This window comes from Podarcis erhardii, assembly GCF_964252035.2.
Source record: "Podarcis erhardii genome assembly, chromosome: W".
Taxonomy (NCBI): domain Eukaryota; kingdom Metazoa; phylum Chordata; class Lepidosauria; order Squamata; family Lacertidae; genus Podarcis; species Podarcis erhardii.
In genome coordinates this window covers 583623-602172 of record NC_138506.1, presented here as the reverse complement: position 1 = coordinate 602172, position 18550 = coordinate 583623, and the positions used below count along the sequence as shown (strand labels likewise).

Below are 18550 nucleotides of genomic sequence, written 5' to 3'. Positions count from 1 at the left end.
ATTGGATATAATCTTGGAAAGGGTTTTTTATGGGAAGATTTCTGGGAAGCCTTGTGGGAAGATTTTTGGAAATTTTTGGAAATTCCTTTTCCTTTGGGCGAGGTATTGGATTTATCTGGGAAGCAATTTTTTCTGAGGAATAGCCTAATTGGTGGCAAGAAGATTTAGTTTGTTTTGTTCCGGTTTCTACTCTGATCTTATACTCTTCATCATCCTCATCATCCCCAAACTACGGTTGAACTATATGATATAATTAGAAATTGGAAAATTGACCAAGTGTAAAAGTGTAAAAATTGGTTCAATCAATATTTGAAGATTGTTTGAATAATAAGGAATAATTAATAAAGATGTCACACCAGCAAAAGAAAGGGGCAGATGGGGGGACACCAGTAGAGAGGAAGGGGTCCAAACAAGAAACAGAGTTTAAAGCAGAAATTTTGAGAATGTTTGCCGAAATAAAACAAAGTGAAAAGAATTTAGAATCAAAACTAGAATCAGTAGATAATAAGATTGGGAAAATGGATAAAAAAAATGATGAGACAGTTAATGAACTTAAAGGACAATTAAAATAGGTATCTAAGAGAACTCAATCGCTGGAGGAAGGATTTAAGAGGACGAAAGAAGAAATGAAGGAAGTGAAGCGAGAGGAAGAGAGGATTAGAGTGGAGATGTTGGAATTAAATAAATCACAAGAAGAAATTAAAGATTCAATTGCTATGAATGAATTGTGACAGAGGGAAGTTAATCTGAGGTTGAGAGCTATTCCGGAAATACAGAATGAAAATATTAAAGAGAGACTGATATCGGAATTAGCCCAATGGATGGAATTACCAATAGAAGAGGTAGCTAAAACAGTACAAAATGCATTTAGAATGAGAGTAAGAACATCAAAAACAAGAAAATTCCCAGGAGACTGTCTAATCACCTTTAAGGACAGGGAAATGAGAAATTTGATATTACAGAAGAACAGAGAGAAAAGATTGTATATAGATGGAATTTATATAATCATCTTTAAAGATATACCAATAAGATTATTGAAACGAAGAGACCCATATAAACCACTGGTGCAGGTCCTTAAGAAAAACAACATTGAATTCAGGTGGGAATTTCCGGAGGGAATTTCATTTTTCTACAAAACCAAAAAGCGTAGATTGACGAGTCCAGAAGAAACAGGGAAGTTTCTGAGAAGGTATAAGGAACTAAAAGCAGAAGATGGAGAAATTGGAGAAGTCAAAGGAGCAGAAAAAGGAGCAGGTGCCAAGGATGAATTAGAATCGGGGGAAGAAGAAGAAGAGAATGGGGAAAAGGTAGAAGAAGAAAAAGAAGAGGAAGAAGAGTCAGATAAATTATAAAAGCGTAAAAAGCAAACTAAATTTATTTAATTGGAAATCACCATGGCACTAAAATTATGGAATTGGAATATTAATGGGATGAATGAGGAAAAAAAATGGAATAAAATTGAACAATTTTTTAAAAAGAAAAATCTGGGCATTATATGTTTACAAGAGACACACGTCGCAAGGAAACATAGGAAAATTTTGATTAACAAAAGATTAGGAAACGAATTTGTATCTTCAGATAAAGAGAAAAAAAGAGGGGTAGTTCTATATATCAAAAGTAAAATTGAATCACAACAAATATTCAAAGATGAAGAAGGAAGGATGATTGCAGTACGGATCAAATGGCAGGGCGAAAATTTGATAATTGTCGGGATCTATGCACCTAATGGAAACAAGACAGATTTTTATAAATCTTTAGAAGAAAAACTATTTGAATATATGGACCAGAAAATCATAGTAATGGGAGACATGAATGGAGTGGTCTCATTGGAAATGGACAGACTAAGAGATGGATCAAGCAAAGAAGGAAAATTGCCTAAGACTTTTTTCGCAATGGTAAAGAATTATAATTTGATCGATATTTGGAGACTCAGATATCCATTGGAAAAACAATTCACTTATTTCTCTGAACCGAATCAGTCAATGTCAAGAATAGATCAAATATGGGTGTCGAACGATTTGACTCCAAGAATTCTTCAAATTGAGATCCAACCAAGAATAATTTCAGACCATAATCCAATAAAAATGGAATTCAAAGGATTCGAGGAAAGAACCTTTAGATGGAGAATCAATGATTACCTCTTCGACGATCAAAAAATCATTGAAAAAGCACAAAAGAAACTGAGTATTTTGTGGACAACAGCAATAAAGGAACGAAGATGAGTGTAGTATGGGATGCAAGCAAGGCAGTGATGAGAGGTTTCTTTATCCAACAGAATTCTTTGAAGAATAAGAATAGAGAAAAAGGGAAAAAAGAAATCCTAAAGCAGATTATGGACAATGAACAAAAATTAATTTAAAAACCAAATAATTTAAAAATAAAACAAGAGATTAAGACTTTACAAACACAATTTACAATGATCATAAATAAAGAAATAGAACTGAATATTAAAAGGTTAAGACAAAAAAACTTTGAATTTGCGAACAAATCTGGTAAATGGCTTGCGTGGCAAACCGAAAAAAGAAAAGAGCAAAATACAATTAATAAAATTATTGTAAACGGAGAAGAGGTTGACAATCCGAAAGGAATTAGAAAAGGATTTTTGGACTTTTATAGACAACTATATAAAAACAGAGAAAGAAATAATATGAGGAAAATAGAACGATTTTTGAAAGAAAAAAAGGTGCAGAAGATCCCAGCAGAAAAGAAAGACCAACTGAATGCCCCAATAGGAAACGAGGAGATAAAAGAGGCCATAAAGGAATTGAAAAGGGGGAAAGCCCCTGTACCAGATGGATTTACATCAGGATACTATAAAGAACTGAGAGATGCTTTAATAACACCATTGAAAGAAGTCATGAACATTATTTTAAAAGAAAGAGACATCCCTGAAACGTGGAAAGAAGCATTTATTACACTTCTAGAATCATAGAATCATAGAGTTGGAAGAGACCACAAGGGCCATCGAGTCCAACCCCCTGCCAAGCAGGAAACACCATCAGAGCACTCCTGACATATGGTTGTCAAGCCTCTGCTTAAAGACCTCCAAAGAAGGAGACTCCACCACACTCCTTGGCAGCAAATTCCACTGTCAAACAGCTCTTACTGTCAGGAAGTTCTTCCTAATGTTTAGGTGGAATCTTCTTTCTTGTAGTTTGGATCCATTGCTCCGTGTCTGCTTCTCTGGAGCAGCAGAAAACAACCTTTCTCCCTCCTCTATGTGACATCCTTTTATATATTTGAACATGGCTATCATATCACCCCTTAACCTCCTCTTCTCCAGGCTAAACATGCCCAGCTCCCTTAGCCGTTCCTCATAAGGCATCGTTTCCAGGCCTTTGACCATTTTGGTTGCCCTCCTCTGGACACGTTCCAGTTTGTCAGTGTCCTTCTTGAACTGTGGTGCCCAGAACTGGACACAGTACTCCAGGTGAGGTCTGACCAGAGCAGAATACAGTGGCACTATTACTCCCCTTGATCTAGATGCTATACTCCTATTGATGCAGCCCAGAATTGCATTGGCTTTTTTAGCTGCCGCGTCACACTGTTGGCTCATGTCAAGTTTGTGGTCAACCAAGACTCCTAGATCCTTTTCACATGTACTGCTCTCAAGCCAGGTGTCCCCCATCTTGTATTTGTGCCTCTCTTTTTTTTTGCCCAAGTGCAATACTTTACATTTCTCCCTGTTAAAATTCATCTTGTTTGTTTTGGCCCAGTTCTCTAATCTGTCAAGGTCGTTTTGAAGTGTGATCCTGTCCTCTGGGGTGTTAGCCCCCCCTCCCAGTTTGGTGTCATCTGCAAATTTGATCAGGATGCCCTTGAGTCCATCATCCAAGTCGTTGATAAAGATGTTGAATAAGACCGGGCCCAAGACAGAACCCTGTGGCACCCCACTAGTCACTCTTCTCCAGGATGAAGAGGAACCATTGATGAGCACCCTTTGGGTTCGGTCAGTCAGCCAGTTACAAATCCACTGAGTGGTAGCATAGTCAAGTCCGCATTTTACCAGCTTCTTTACAAGAATATCATGGGGCACCTTGTCAAATGCCTTGCTGAAATCAAGGTAAGCTACATCCACTGCGTTCCCTTCATCTACCAGGCTTGTAATTCTGTCAAAAAACAGAGTCCTTTTCTGGACTCTTCTGACGCTGAGTCCCCTGACTCCTCTCCCTGCCTCCGGCGGGCTTTAGGACCTGGTTCCCAATCTGGGTTCTCTGCTGTCCCGCGCGCCTGTACATTTGAACTTGGCTCTCGCGCCAACCCAGTGACCTTCCTCCTGACCGTGACACTGCTTCTGTCACTGCTTCCCTCTTCCGGGAGGCTAGCTGGACCTGACTTCCCCTCCGTTCCCTGACTCTCCGATGGAGGCGTGGTCAGCCCTGACTCATCTTCTTCTCTCCCTGCTGGGGGAGACGCTGGCCCCGATACCTGGGACTCTTCCCCCCCACTACGCTCTGGTGGGGAAGCTGGTCCTGATCTCCAACTGCTGCTCTGGGAGTCCCCGCTGGCCCCTTGCTTCTGGAGTGTCCCCCTTGGGACCCCCCTTGCCCTGGCCATCGGCGCCCCCTTCTGTGAATCTTCTGATTCGCTGGAGAGGCTCATGGAATCTCTCGGGCCACTGTCATCTTCTCCTACGCTGCCCTCAGATTCCCCTTCGCTCTCCATTTCCTCTCTTCCCTGTGCCTCTGCTCCTGAGCCCCTGACATCCATCCCCCCTCGAAGCCCCCCTTCCCCCCTCCCCCTCTTCTGGTGTGGGTTCCGGGTGCTCCAGTGTTGTGGAGGTGAGTGCAGGATACAGTTCTTCCCCCCTGGTGTGCAGCCAGCCTGCTGGATCCGGCCAGTCCGCAATGGGCTCGTCGACGTCAATCTCCTCTGCTTCCATCTCTCTGCAGGTGTGCTCGAACCCAGGATACTCCCGCAACACGTCCATGTCCCCCTCTCCCCCGGTTGCCTCGGGTGACGCTGCGTGCGAGGGCCCGCTCGGCAGTTCCCTGCTCCACCCCACCTCCGGTTGATCTTCCCACCAATAAGAGCGGTCTGTGCCAAACCCTGAGATTGAGCCCTCTGTGGAGCTAGTCTCTGGCGCCGTTTCCTCAGCTGATGAGAACCCCTGGAACGTGCTGGCTGAAAGTGTGGGTGTGAAAAGATATTCATCGAAATAATCTGCCGGCATGGGTCTGTGTGGGAAGAGTGCATAAACTCGTCTTTGAGGTAGTGCTCCTCCACCGCATAGTAAGGCACCCACCTGTTGGCACTGGCCAGGGTACCTTCCCTGGCTAGGAGATATTCAACCCCCTCTTCCCCCCATCTCGAGTCTAAAATCTCTGTGGCCTCGTTGAGTGGCGCCGCCCTCGGTGACCCCCTCTTCGTGGGCTCTTCGCTGAGCGGGTCTGGTGCGGTCCCTGGCGCCTGAAACCTGTGGGGTTCCTTGTAGGGTGTGAGCACTGATCTATGAAAGACCGGGTGCATTCTGGAGCCCTCCGGGAGTGTCAACCGGAAGGCCACTGGATTGATCTGTGCCTCGACTTGGTAAGGCCCTAGCTGCTTGTGTCCGAGCTTCTTCTTAGCTAACGATCTGGCCGGCACTGCCTGGGCTGCTAACCAGACCCAGTCCCCCACCTGGATGTCTTCCCCAACTCTCCTGTGTTTGTCTGCCTGCATTTTGTAGGCGTGTTTTGCTAGCTCCAACTGCCGTCGGAGTTGCTCGTGGACCTCCTGTAACTCCACTGCCAAGGCCTCTGCTCCCTGTGGCTCCCCCTCCCCCACTCTCTCTAATCCCGGGAAGGTTCTGGGATGCCGCCCATTGTTGGCGAAGAACGGTGTCACCCCCGTGGACACGTGCTTCGTGTTGTTGTAGGCAAACTCGGCCAGCGGTAGGTAGTCCACCCAGGTCGAGGGCTGTTGATTCGCGTAGCATCGTAGGTACTGCTGCATGATGGCATTGACCCTCTCCGCTTGTCCCTTGGTTTGCGGGTGTCGTGCCGACGCTAAGTTGATCTTGACGTTCAGGATGCCCAGCAGCTTCTGCCAGAAGTTTGAGATGAACTGGCGACCCTGGTCGGACAGGATGGACCGCGGTAAGCCGTGCACTTTGAACACGTGGTCTATGAACACTTTGGCGGTCTGTTCCGCCGTGGCCACCTTCGCGCAAGGAATGAAGTGCGCCATCTTGGTGAACATGTCTACGACCACTAGTACCACTGTTTTGCCTCGCGAGCTGGGCAGATCTGTGACAAAGTCCAGGGCCACCCTCTCCCACGGTTTGAGCGGCGTCTGTAGCGGTTCCAGCAGTCCCGCCAGCGGCCTGTGTACTGGCTTGGCCCTTTGGCATGTGTCACACCTAGTGACGTAATCTGCGACTTCTCCCCTCATCTTGGGCCACCAAAAGTGTCTGGATACTAATTCCGCCATCTTGTCCTTGCCGAAGTGCCCGGCGCTGGGCGCGTCGTGTAACTGATGCAGTACTTTCGCGCGGAGGTCGTCCCCCGGCACGTAGAGGGCCCCCTTGCAGATGAGCAGTCCGTCGCGTATCTGGAACTCGTCGTCCTTCGCTGTGCCTCTTCGCACCTCCTCCATCTTGGATTGTGCGAAGGAATCCGTCTGCAGCGCGCGACGTACCGCGTCCAGGTCCACAGTGGCTGAAGTGCATGCCCACGCTTTCGGTGCGAAAATGTGTTTGGCCTCCACCGGTGCCGCTTCCTCGAGATACTGCGGCTTCCTGGATAGCGCATCCGCCATGACGTTGTTGTCTCCCGGGATGTATTCTATCCTGAAGTCGAAATCCACAAAGAACTCCACCCAGCGGATGTGTCTCTGGTTCAGGAACCGCGCCGTGCGCCAGTACTCCAGGTTCTTATGGTCCGTGCGGACCTGCACCGTGTGTTTGGCTCTGATGAGGAAGTGCCGCCACGCCTTGAAGGCTGCATGAATGGCCAGCAACTCCCTGTCCCAGATGGTGTAGTTCTGCTCCGACTTGCTGAGTTTCCTGGAGTAGAAAGCACATGGCCTCCAGTCCCCTTGCGGATCTTGCTGCAACAGGACCGCCCCCACGGCTCTGTCCGAGTCGTCCGTTTCAACCCTCATTGGTCTGCTGGGGTTTACGTGTAGCAGTTGCTCTTCAGACGCGAAGAGACGCTTGAGTTTCTGGAAGGACCGCTCCGCCTGGTCCGTCCAGATGAACTTCTTCTTCTTGGAGCTGAGGGTGTCCGTGATGGCCGCCGTCTCCATCGCGAATCCCTTGATAAACTTGCGATAGAAGTTGGCGAAGCCGACGAACTTCTGGACCTCCTTCCGATTGCGTGGGCTCTTCCAGTCCAACACCGAGCGGACCTTGGCGCTGTCCATGGCGAGTCCCTTGTCGGACAGCTTGTAGCCCAGGAAATCCACCTCCGTCATGTCAAACTGGCACTTCTCCAGTTTGGCATAAAGTCTGTGCTCCCGTAGTCTCTGCAGAACTTCCTTGACGTCCCTCTCGTGAGCCTCCTGCGATTCCGAGAAGATCAGGATGTCGTCTAGGAAGCAGACGCACTTCTTGTAGAGGAGTCCCGCTAACACGTGGTGCATGAAGGCTTGGAAACAGTGGGAGCCATTTTGCAAGCCAAACGGCATAACTCTGTATTCATAGGTGCCTAAAGGCGTAAACATGTCCGTCTTCCACTCATCGCCCTCCCGCATGCGTATAAGGTTGTACGCCCCTCGCAGATCCAACTTGGTGAAGATGTGTCCCTTCCTCACCGTCGCGAGCAGGTTGTCGATCTTGGGCATGGGGAATGCTGTGGGCTTCGTCCTCGAATTTATGACCCTGTAATCAACTACAAGCCTCTTTTGGGGCGTGTCTTTTTTCTTTACGAAAAACACGGGACTGCCCCCCACTGCTTTGGATTCTTGGATGAATCCCCGCTTCAAGGTGTGATCTATGAACTCCCTGAGCTCTTGCAGTTCGTCTTCAGACATGGAATACAGTTTTCCAGTCGGCAGCGTCGCCCCCGGCAGGAGGTCAATCTTGCAGTCGTAGGGCCTGTGGGGAGGCAGCTTGTCCGCTTCCTTCTCGCAGAAGACCTCCAAAAACGCCTTGTACTTGTCGGGCACCGCTTGCAGCATGCCCAAGTGTAGTTGTGGTTCATCCTCTCACCCCTCATCTTCCTGGCTAGTCAGAATGCAGTGTTCTGCGCAGTAGGAGGAGCAGAAGGTCAATTGACGCTGGTACCATGCTAATGCCGGGCTGTGCCTGTCCAGCCAACTCATGCCCAATACTATGGGCGTGTCCGACAGGTGGGTGACATTGAAGCTGATGACTTCGCGGTGATTTCCAATTTGCATCACCATTGGCGGTGTTTGCTGTACCACCTATCCTCCCAGTAGCTCTCTGCCGTCGACCGTGACGACGTTCAGGGGCATTGTGGCTGGTAAGAGCGCTATGCGATGTTGCGTGATGAAATCCACTCCTATAAAGTCTGCATTACTACCACAGTCAATGGTAATAGGGACTTCCATGGTGAGTCCATTGGGCAGCTGGAGCGATGCGGTGAGTTGCACCACTGGTTTGGGCGGGAGGGGGTCTGTGGGCTGTAAAATCCCTGGGGACTGCTTCACTGACTCGCCTGGCTGGGCCCCAGTGCCTCTGTCTCCAGCCAGACTCCGCCGTTTCCCTGCAGCTGTTCCCCCTGCTGAGCTGCTCCTTTTACTGTTGCTGAGGCTGCAGTGTGCTTTTGGAGCCTCTGGGGACACTCTTTGGCCATGTGCTGTGCACTGTCGCAGATGTAACACTTCCTGTTCCCTCTAGGAGCCTTCGCCTTGACTGTTCCTGGTGTTTGGGCTCTGGTTGCTGTCTGAGCCCTGGCACCACCTATCTCCATCGGCTCTTCTCCTCCCCCCAGAGGAGGCGTGGACTGCGCACGCGCTGTCTCTCTAGGTAGGAAAGGAGTTGTTCTGGCTGGTGTGCTTTCCATACGTCCCTCATCCCTCCTCCAAGGGCGTTCTTCCAGGCGCACCCCTATTGCCAGCGCTTTTTGGACGACTTCTGAGGTGTTGTTGGGTCTCTCCCCCCTCGCCAGCTCATCTTTCACGGCCCCATTTAGCCCCTCCCAGAACAGATCTCTGACTGCAGCTGAGTTCTTCTCCCAGCCCAGCGCATTTACTAACGCAAAAAAGCGGGAGTGATATTGTCTCACAGTGGCTTTGCCCTGTTTCAATCCATGCATTTCCCTCCTGGCAACATCCACATCCACTGTAGATTTAAAACAAGCGTCCATAGCCTTAATAAAGGCATCTGAATTTTGGAGGGCGGGATCATTGTCACGCCAAAGATTGCGCAGCCACGCTTTAGCTTCCCCGTGCAGATGAGTTATTATGAAGCCTACTTTCTCCTCCTCATCTCTAAAGTCTTTCTGAAGCAAATTGAGCGCGAACACTATGTCTGCTCTGAAGTTAGGATACTGCTGCAGGTTCCCGTCGAAATGGGCTACGATGCTGCCCCCCCTTTTCCCGAGGCCAACTCCCTCTGGCTTAGGTCCTAGCAGTCCCTCCTTGCCCAAACGTTCCCACCTGGTCTGCAGATCCTGGCAGAGCGCTAGTGCTTCTTCCTCTCTCTTCCTGGATGCTCCTATCTCCATGGAAAGCCTCGTGACTGCGTCTTGCAGCTGTTTTACTTTCTCCTCTGTAGTCATCTTTACCGATCTTCGTGAGCTCGCAAAACACCGAGTTTTGCCCCCCCCCCCCGCTGCGCCAACTCACGCTGCGAGGGTTAATTTTCTTAGGGAGACGGAGCTTACTGTCAGAGCTGCCCAAGGTCCCAGCTCACAGAGGACCAACGCCAGGTCGTTGTTATATACAAAAGTCTTTATTGAAGTTCAGTCTCTATTTCAAAGCCGTGGTGCGCAGCTCTCCGTCTTAAACCCTAGACCGCCGAAGCTCCGTCTGAATCTCCTCCCCCCAGACACCAGTTTAAGACTCTAGCCCTGCTCCACCTCTTCCTCTGCTCTCTCCTCCTCTGGGTCCTCCTGTCCGCTGGGGCATTCCCTTTTCTGGACTCTTCTGACACTGTCCATGGGATCTCACCCAGCAGTTCCCTAAGTTTTATGAAGTCGGCTTTCTTAAAGTCAAGAAATTGAGTCCTAGTATGCTTGGCTGCTCCTTTCCGCTGTATAGTAAACTTCAGAAGAGCATGATCACTCGCACCTAATGATCCTTCCACTTCTACCCCACTAACCAGGTCATCAACATTGGTTAGGACCAGATCTAAAATGGCTGTTCCTCTTGTTGCTTAAGGATTTTTTTCCTCCCACCACTAGGTTTGCGTGCTGTTTGCTCCATTTGGTCTATGACATTTGGATGATCATCTTCATCAATTGATAGACTCCTACCTTCAGGAGCACTGTCTCCGTCCCCCACATTAGTCAGTTTAAAGCCCTCCTGATGAGGTTTCTGAGATTTTTGGCAAAAACATTCCTCCCAACCGTTGTGAGGTGCAGCCCATCACTTGCCAGAAGTCCATCTTCAAGAAACTGCAGTCCGTGATTTAAGAATCCAAACCGTTCCTGTTATCCCTAAACAGGACTCAGATTTAACACAAGTTAAAAATTACAGGCCTATTTCACTGCTTAATACAGACTATAAGATATTTGCATGGATTTTAGCAAACAGATTGAAAAAGATATTGCAAGAAATTATTCACAAAGATCAAGCGGGTTTCCTTCCAGGCAGGCAGATTAAAGATAATATAAGAAATGTAATTAATATTTTGGAGTATCTGACTGCCAGGAATGAGAAACAAGCTATATTAATGTTTGTAGATGCGGAAAAGGCCTTTGACAATATTGCTTGGGATTTTATGTTGAAGAACTTGGAATATATGGATGTGGGGATAGAGTTTTTTAATGGGATAAAGGCAATTTATACAGAGCAGAAAGCAAAATTAATTGTTAATAATGTGATTACAGAAGATATCAAAATAACAAAAGGAACTAGACAGGGATGTCCACTCTCACCACTGCTATTTATAATGGTCCTAGAGGGTTTTTTGAGGTCGATGAGACAAAATGAATTAATAAAAGGGGTAACAGTTGGTCAGAATGAATACAAAGTGAAAGCCTTTGCAGATGATCTAGTAATTATGATTGAAGAACCATTAGAAAGTGTAAAAGAAGTATTGGAAGAGATTGAGAAATTTGGAAATGTGGCAGGGTTCAGACTAAACAAGAAGAAAAGTAAAATAATTGCTAAAAATATGGATCAAAGTATGATAGAAATAATGCAACAAAGAATAGAGATAGAGGTGGTGAAAAAGGTAAAATATTTAGGAATTTGGTTAACTCCTAAAAATATTGATTTGTTTCAGAATAATTATACACCGGTCTGGAACGGAATAAGGAAAGATTTGGAGATGTGGGGAAGATTGAAGTTATCTTTTTAGGGTAGAATCTCTATGGTTAAAATGAGTGTTCTTCCAAAGATGTTATTTTTGTTTCAGACTATCCCCATAATAAAGGGGGTAGTAATTTTTAAAGAGTGGCAAAGAGTGCTCTCAAGGTATATCTAGCAGGGTAAGAAGCCGAGAATTAAATTTAAGTTATTAACAGATGTAAAGGAAAGAGGAGGCTTCGCCCTGCCAGACTTGAAACTATACTACGAAGCAGCATGTCTTTGCTGGTTGAAAGAATGGATAAAATTAGAGAATAAGGAGTTATTAGATTTAGAAGGATTTGACAACAGATTTGGATGGCACGCGTATTTATGGTGTGAAAAGAATAAAATTCATAAAGGTTTCGGGAACCACATATTTTGGAGCTCACTAATAGAAATATGGGATAGGTACAAAAACCTATTAGAACCCAGAGTTCCACACTGGTTGTCTCCATTAGAGGTTATGAGTGTAAAGAAAATAAATATGAGAGGTAACTGGATTACATATGGTCAATTGATAATCAAAGAAGGAGGAAAATGGAAACTAAAGCCATATGAACAAGTTAGAGAACATGTTTATGACTGGTTGCATTATTTTCAGGTTAATGAAATGTTTAAAAAAGATATCAAAGAAAAGGGTTATGTAGAAAAAGACTCAAAGTTCCAGACAGAAGTGATAAATAATGATTCTAAAATTCTGTCAAAAATGTACAAAATATTGTTGGAATGGAATATGAAAGATGAGGAAGTTAAATCGGTAATGGTACAATGGGCCAAAGATTTTGGTTACAATATACAGTTTGAGGATTGGGGAAAACTGTGGAAGGAGAACTTAAGATTCACTGCTTGTATGGCACTAAAAGAAAATGTTATGAAAATGTTTTACAGATGGTATATCACACCGGTAAAATTAGCAAAAATGTATAAGACGTGTAATAAGTGTTGGAAATGTAAGGAAACAGAAGGAACATTTTATCACATGTGGTGGGAGTGTAAGAAAGTGAAGGGATTTTGGGAGATGATATACAATGAAATGGAAAAGATGTTAAAATGTACATTTGCAAAGAAACCAGAGATATTTCTTTTAGGGATTACAGGAAATGAAATAAGAAGAAAGGACTGTAAACTTTTCCAATATGCAGTTACAGCAGCAAGAATTCTACTGGCCCAGAAATGGAAACAAGAGGAAATACCGACGGTAGAAGAATGGAGACTGAAGCTGACAGACTATGCAGAACTGGACAGACTAACTGGGAAAATCAGATATCTTTGAGACCAAAAGTTCATCGAGGACTGGGGGAAATTTGTTGAATATCTGAAAAGAACGTGTGATGTGCAAACAACGCTAGTGGGGTTCCAAGAAGCACTGTGAAAGTTGAGATATATTGTTTGAAAGAAATAGAAGTGGGAGGGAAGGTTAATGGCAATATAAACAGAAGAAATGCGTAACTGGGAGGCAAATATGGATGATTGTCAGAGAAGCTGAAGGAAGACCAAATAGAGTTAAATTTGTGGAAATTCTGATATGATTGTTTATTTGTGTTGGAAAATTAATAAAAAATATTTTTTTAAAAAAACAGAGGCCTGGAGGGTGGCATTTGGCCCCTGGGACTGAGGTCCCCACCCTTGTCTCACATCTAAAAGACCATGTTCCCACATGTTACGGGCAACACTTGAAAAGCGGCGGTGTGTGAACCATAATTCCGAAGGCTTCCCTGGAGATGGCAGGAGAAAGCTTCCATCTGCTGCTAATCTTAACAGCTAACTGTCTCTCCTCCTATCCCCCGCCTCCACCTCCGGAAAGTTGGCTGCTGGAGTAGAAATATTCTCTTGCCTCTCTCTGGTCTTCTCTGCCCATCTCTGAGGGAGTTTCAGCTTAACACCTGGCTCATTGGCATACAATTTGTGTAATGGGTAGCAAAATATCTTATACCTCCCCAAGTCAGAACTGGGTTATATTGCCTTTTAAAACAAACACTTACAGAAGTCTCCAAGTCCACAGTTGAGCCTGTCAGACAGAAGTCAGAGTTTTGTGGGCTGATTATGGCTTTGGCTAGAGGGCTTCGGTTCAGAAGAAGGAGGGCCTTGAACATTTGCTCCGTTGTCACCAAAGAACTGACCACCACACACCTGACATTCTTATCAACACCGGACAAATTTCCTTGTGTCTTGACAGACAGGAGACAGGCATCCTGCTCTTTCATCTCTGAGAGAGAGAGAGAGGGAGACAGGGGTACAATTCAGAAACCACAGTGTATGCATTCATTATCATCTAGCATTCAAATCATGATTTGAGAGCTTTTCTAGCATACATATTAACAGACTGTACATTGTTTAGAGTTCTTTGCCTGCTTCCATTTCCCAAAACCGTGGCTTGTAACCCCACTTCAAACAATGGCTTCTGATCTCAATCCATGGCTTCTTGGCTTGCCAGTGGATGATAAACCATGGTTTGTCAACTCAAAACTTCATGCCAAACTATAGTTAAGCTTTCTTAACCACAAAGCTTGGGCAATACCTGGACTGATGGCCTTTCAGCCGATTCCCTGGTGGCCCGCTGGAATGTGGAGTTAACCAGGGCTATTGACTGTTTGGCTCCGAAGCGCCCTCTCCGATTGCATGAAGCCCGGAGAGCCCCGTGGTTTTCCACGGATCTGAGGGCAATGAAACAATCGTTGAGACGGCTAGAGCGCCGGTGGCGGATAACTCATTCTGAATCTGACCGGACACGGGTTAGAGCTCAACGTCGAGCCTACCAAGTGGCGATAGTGACGGCGAAGAAGACTTTCTTCACCGCCTCTATTGCATCTGCAGAAAACAGCAGCAGGAGACTCTTTCAGGTGGTTCGCAATTTAGCGGAACCACCTGTAACATCGGGGCCCAGTACGGGCCACATGTTCTCCTGCAATGATTTTGCAAATTTTTTTGCAGATAAAATCGCTCAGATTCGGGAAGAAGTAGACTCCACCGTGGGAGCAGGGCCGGGGCGGGAGAGTGCTAGAGTCCTGTCTGGTCAAGTTGTGTGGGATCAATTTCAATCCGTTACCTCCGAGGATGTGGACAGGCTGCTTGGACGAGTGAAGCCAACCACCTGTCTCCTGGATCCTTGCCCATCCTGGCTTATAAAAGCTAGCCGGGAAGGACTGAGCGATGGGCTTCATGGGGTGGTGAATGCTTCCCTCCGTGAGGGAGCCTTCCCAGACCCGCTGAAAGAGGCGGTTATTAAACCGCTTTTTAAAAAACCATCTTTAGATGCGGCCACGATGACCAATTATCGCCCAGTCTCAAACCTTCCATTCTTGGGCAAGGTGATTGAGCGAGTGGTTGCTGAACAACTCCAGGCACGCCTGGAAGAAGCGGACCATTTGGATCCCTTCCAGTCGGGATTCAGGCCTCATCATGGGACTGAAACTGCCTTGGTCGCACTGGTTGATGATCTCCGGCGGGCTAGGGACAAAGGTGAGAGCTGTTTCCTAGTTCTGCTGGATCTCTCAGCGGCGTTTGATACCATCGACCATGACATCCTTCTGGACCGTCTTGAGGGGCTGGGAGCTGGGGGCACTGTCATACAGTGGTTCCGCTCCTTCCTCCTGGGCCGTGTTCAGAAAGTGGTGGTGGGGGATGAGTGTTCAGACCCCTGGCCGCTCACTTGTGGGGTGCCTCAGGGTTCTGTCCTCTCCCCCATGCTTTTCAACATCTACATGCAGCCGCTGGGAGGGATCATCAGGAGGTTTGGGCTGGGTGTTCATCAGCATGCAGATGATACCCAGCTCTACCTCTCTTTTAAATCAGAACCAGTGAAGGCGGTAAAGGTCCTGTGTGAGTGTCTGGAAGCGGTTGGAGGATGGATGGCGGCTAACAGATTGAGGCTGAATCCTGACAAGACAGAAGTACTGTTTTTGGGGGACAAGGGGCGGGCAGGTGTGGAGGATTCCCTGGTCCTGAATGGGGTACCTGTGCCCCTGAAGGACCAGGTGCGCAGCCTGGGAGTCATTTTGGACTCACAGCTGTCCATGGAGGCACAGGTCAAATCTGTATCCAGGGCAGCTGTTTACCAGCTCCATCTGGTACGTAGGCTGAGACCCTATCTGCCTGCGGTCTGTCTCGCCAGAGTGGTACATGCTCTGGTTATCTCCCGCTTGGACTACTGCAATGCGCTCTACGTGGGGCTACCTTTGAAGGTGACCCGGAAACTACAACTAATCCAGAATGCGGCAGCTAGACTGGTGACTGGGAGCGGCCGCCGAGACCATATAACACCGGTCTTGAAAGACCTACATTGGCTCCCAGTACGTTTCCGAGCACAATTCAAAGTGTTGGTGCTGACCTTTAAAGCCCTAAATGGCCTCGGTCCAGTATATCTGAAGGAGCGTCTCCTCCCCCATCGTTCTGCCCGGACACTGAGGTCCAGCTCCGAGGGCCTTCTGGCGGTTCCCTCACTGCGAGAGGCCAAGTTGCAGGGAACCAGGCAGAGGGCCTTCTCGGTGGTGGCGCCCGCCCTGTGGAATGCCCTCCCATCGGATGTCAAGGCGATGGACAACTACCTGACATTCAGAAGACATCTGAAGGCAGCCCTGTTCAGGGAAGTTTTTAATATGTGACATTTTAGTGTATTTTTTATCTCTGTTGGAAGCCGCCCAGAGTGGCTGGGGAAACCCAGCCAGATGGGCGGGGTACAAATAATAAATTATTATTATTATTATTATTATTATTATTACTGAGCCAGAATTTCATGCTGAAATAGCAGAAATGGGTCCCCCATCCCAAATCAAATAACTTACTGACACCAAGGGTTGGCTAACATAATTGTTTTGTACACTTACTTATTAGTTTTTAAAAAAAAACAAAACAAAACAAAACAAAACACCTACCAGTATAAAACCGAGTCACATAGCCCACATGGCGTAATGGACAGCTCTCTGCCTTGCCTTCTTTGCTATAGAAGTTTTGCTTTTCAGACAATATTAAGAACACCAAGTCACATTCCTTTGGGTGCAGCTGTTTCTCTAAATTGCTTCTTGAGATGTTAACTGGAGAAGTAATTTGAACACAGAACAAAAATATGCAAGCATTTAGCCACATACAGATACAACTACGTTGTTACCAAAAGCTCTTAATAAAACAGTAGGCATGTTGAGCACAAGTTGCTACAGCTGAACTTTGAATTCCAGATGTTTTTGGTTACCCAGTCGCACATTCTAATAAATATTCACTCAATTTAGTTGTATGAGCTTTTTCATTGGTGAGACCTGCTGAGGTCCATTTTGGAGAGAGAAAGCATTCTGGGTATTGAGATAAAGCAGGCACACCTTGCCTCAATCCTCGTTTTTCTTTTTTTCTTTTTAATCAAATGATATTGATTTTTATTTATTATTTATTTAATCATTTGCAGCACCTGGATATCAGTTTGTTTGTCACAGATATTGGTTTATTTTATTTCATAAAATTTATACACCGCTTGTTTGGTTTTTCACAACTTCAAAGCAGTTTACCAAAAGATTAAAATAATTGGTAAAAAAATTATTTAAAACATTTTTTAAAAATCAAATCAACGAGAAACTGAAAACAGGCTAAAATACACATCAACATTCTGTGTTGGGCAGAAAAGCAAAAAGGATACAGGCAGAATAAAGTATAATAGCCCTTGACTGCTCACCCCAACAGTCTAGTAATAATAATAATAATAATAATTTATTATTTATACCCCGCCCATCTGGCTGAGTTTCCCCAGCCACTCTGGGCGGCTCCCAATCAGTATTAAAAACAATACAGCAATAGTGTTAACACAAGCACTTCTGTTATCTACTACAACCACCATTAAAAACAGGACTGCATTTCTACTTCCCATTTGTTTATATGCAGTGAAATTCTCACTCACTTGTAAAATCTGCTTCATTTGTGTCTGCATTGAAGTTCAGCAAATTCAACTCAAAAGGCCTTTGCTCTTTTGATTTCTGGTTCTTTAGCCACTCCTGTGCCATCTGCAGGGAGATGGAAGCATAGGCTTAAGAGACTGCTCTTCCACCACATGTGGGCTGCTAAAACCATTGGGCAGGATTCCCTGCTCATAAATGGGGCCCAGAGAGTCTGTGGCTCACCACAGTTAACTTTATTGACTGATTTTCACAGAGAGCAAAATGAGTTACAGTCTAAGGAAATAATAAAATCCCTGCTTGCAGCAGCCCAACAACTGGTGGCACAAAACTGGAGAAATTTAGCAAACTTGCAACTTTTCTTATGAGGACAAAAGGTATGGACAGTGATATTAATGAAGAAACTTACCAAATATATGAAAGCTCTATATTGAACATAAGACTCCAACCATTTTATGGACATATGATGTTCTGTTATTACTTTCCTGTTTGGGAATTCATCGAACTAGCAGCCTCCATCTACTCATGGACAATTGTGATGCAATGTATTTTGTTAAATACACATGCTCTTGCTTAGTGGGATTGGGAGGGAGGACTGTATTGCTTAAAAAAAATGTCTATTGATGTATTAGCATAATTTTGATGCATACATTTGTAAAACTAAACAAAAACATTCAACACCTGCCCCATCCGAAAAACCCCCAAATGGGACACTTTTAACCCCGCTCCCCCTTGCCAAAAAACCCTAGAGTCCACTACTACACTAGTGCAACAGTTAGGCTTACAAAAATCCCTTTTGCATGAACGAGACACACCTTTCAAAGGCTGGTGTGGGGAATCTGTTTAGGGAAGTTTTTAATGTCTGATGTTTTATTGTATTTTTAATATTTTGTTGGAAGCCGCCCAGAGTGGTGGGGTTATTATTATTATTATTAATAATAATAATAATTTAACTTTTGGCCTTCCAGATATTGCTGGACTACAATGCCCATCCATCCATCCATCCATCCCTGGTGCCACTGGCCATATGCTAGGGCTGATGGGAGTTGTAGTTGAGTAACATCTGGAGGGTCACAGATGTTCCCCCACCTCCTGTCCTAAGACAACATCCACACCCTACATTTTAAAGCACTGTCATACCACTTTAAACAACCATGGCTCCTTCCCACATAGGCTGTAAGGATCTCAGACAGGCAAGCAACCCTTGATAAGATTTAATGACTCCCTGTCAGTTTTATGGTACATTTATAATACATTACATCCAGAGTGCAGCTCCC

General features: G+C 45.7%; 1 protein-coding gene and 1 long non-coding RNA gene across 2 annotated transcripts in view; one reads left to right on the top strand and one right to left on the bottom strand.

Moving 5' to 3' along the window:
• The first annotated feature begins 5222 nt into the window (after positions 1-5222).
• LOC309333255 overlaps positions 5223-18550 on the top strand; it is a 191258-nt gene continuing 177930 nt past the window's right edge. Inside the window, exon 1 of the long non-coding RNA XR_014152418.1 lies at positions 5223-5529. This is a non-coding gene — a long non-coding RNA (uncharacterized lncRNA). The remainder of the gene's footprint in view (positions 5530-18550) is intronic.
• Positions 12874-18550, bottom strand: part of LOC309333130 (putative helicase senataxin) — a gene marked incomplete at both ends in the record, with an annotated part of 33056 nt that continues 27379 nt past the window's right edge. The window contains 4 exons of the mRNA XM_081846553.1: positions 12874-12882; positions 13383-13606; positions 16272-16430; positions 17279-17381. Coding sequence (XP_081702679.1) covers positions 12874-12882; positions 13383-13606; positions 16272-16430; positions 17279-17381 — 495 coding nt within the window. The remainder of the gene's footprint in view (positions 12883-13382; positions 13607-16271; positions 16431-17278; positions 17382-18550) is intronic.